An 892-nucleotide genomic window follows, 5' to 3' on the forward strand; every position below is an offset into this window, starting at 1 on the left:
AGCTGAAGCACCTCGATCCAATTCATTAGCAGCATTATTGAAAGCGCAAGAACATCAGCCGTTGTTAATCAGTTAAAAAGTTAGGTGCATAAAAATAGATTCGTCTATATTCTCGAATCCCTAACCATAGGAATGCTTGGCAACGAAACAATGTCTAGAAAAAAAAATTGGCGAAAGCAATAGCAAAAGAGCAGGCAAACAGTCGTTAAAATTGGGCGGCTCTGAAAAGAGCCTTTTGTTATGGTGGTGTGGTCGGGGTACTTTTTTACTTGGCTTGACTAGCCTGACTGGCTCCTCCAGTAGAGGCGGAACCGCTTCCGCCGACCTTGGCAGTCTTCTTGGGCAGGAGGACGGCTTGGATGTTTGGAAGAACGCCACCCTGGGCGATGGTGACTCCGGCCAGGAGTTTGTTTAACTCTTCATCGTTTCTTATGGCCAACTGAAGATGGCGAGGGATGATACGAGTCTTTTTGTTGTCTCTGGCGGCGTTTCCGGCCAACTCCAAAACTTCGGCCGCCAAATACTCCATGACCGCTGCTAAGTATACGGGCGCTCCGGCTCCAACTCTCTCGGCGTAGTTGCCTTTGCGCAACAGCCTGTGTATTCTTCCCACCGGGAACTGCAATCCGGCTCTGCTCGATCTGCTCTTGGCCTTTCCTTTGACCTTGCCGCCCTTTCCTCTTCCAGACATTTTTGAATAATGTTGTTCAAAGCAAATTGGCAAAAGAAAGAATCTCTCTATATTATTGCAAACGGTTCTTAATTTTCGACAAACACTATGTTTATATATCCCTCGACTGCATGCTAGTAACTCTCGGATAGTTGTTTTAATATATCACGTGATGCAATACGCATTTACAACCAATCAATGAGCGGCAGCGGGGATCCTCAG

General features: G+C 46.6%; 1 protein-coding gene across 1 annotated transcript in view; it reads left to right on the forward strand.

The window, feature by feature from the left end:
* Nucleotides 1-386: 386 nt before the first annotated feature.
* Nucleotides 387-892, forward strand: part of HELRODRAFT_158271 (hypothetical protein) — a gene marked incomplete at both ends in the record, with an annotated part of 921 nt that continues 415 nt past the window's right edge. Inside the window, one exon of the mRNA XM_009022662.1 lies at nt 387-389. Within this exon, the coding sequence (XP_009020910.1) occupies nt 387-389 (3 nt within the window). The remainder of the gene's footprint in view (nt 390-892) is intronic.

Source organism: Helobdella robusta (assembly GCF_000326865.2).
Source record: "Helobdella robusta unplaced genomic scaffold HELROscaffold_321, whole genome shotgun sequence".
Lineage (NCBI taxonomy): Eukaryota > Metazoa > Annelida > Clitellata > Rhynchobdellida > Glossiphoniidae > Helobdella > Helobdella robusta.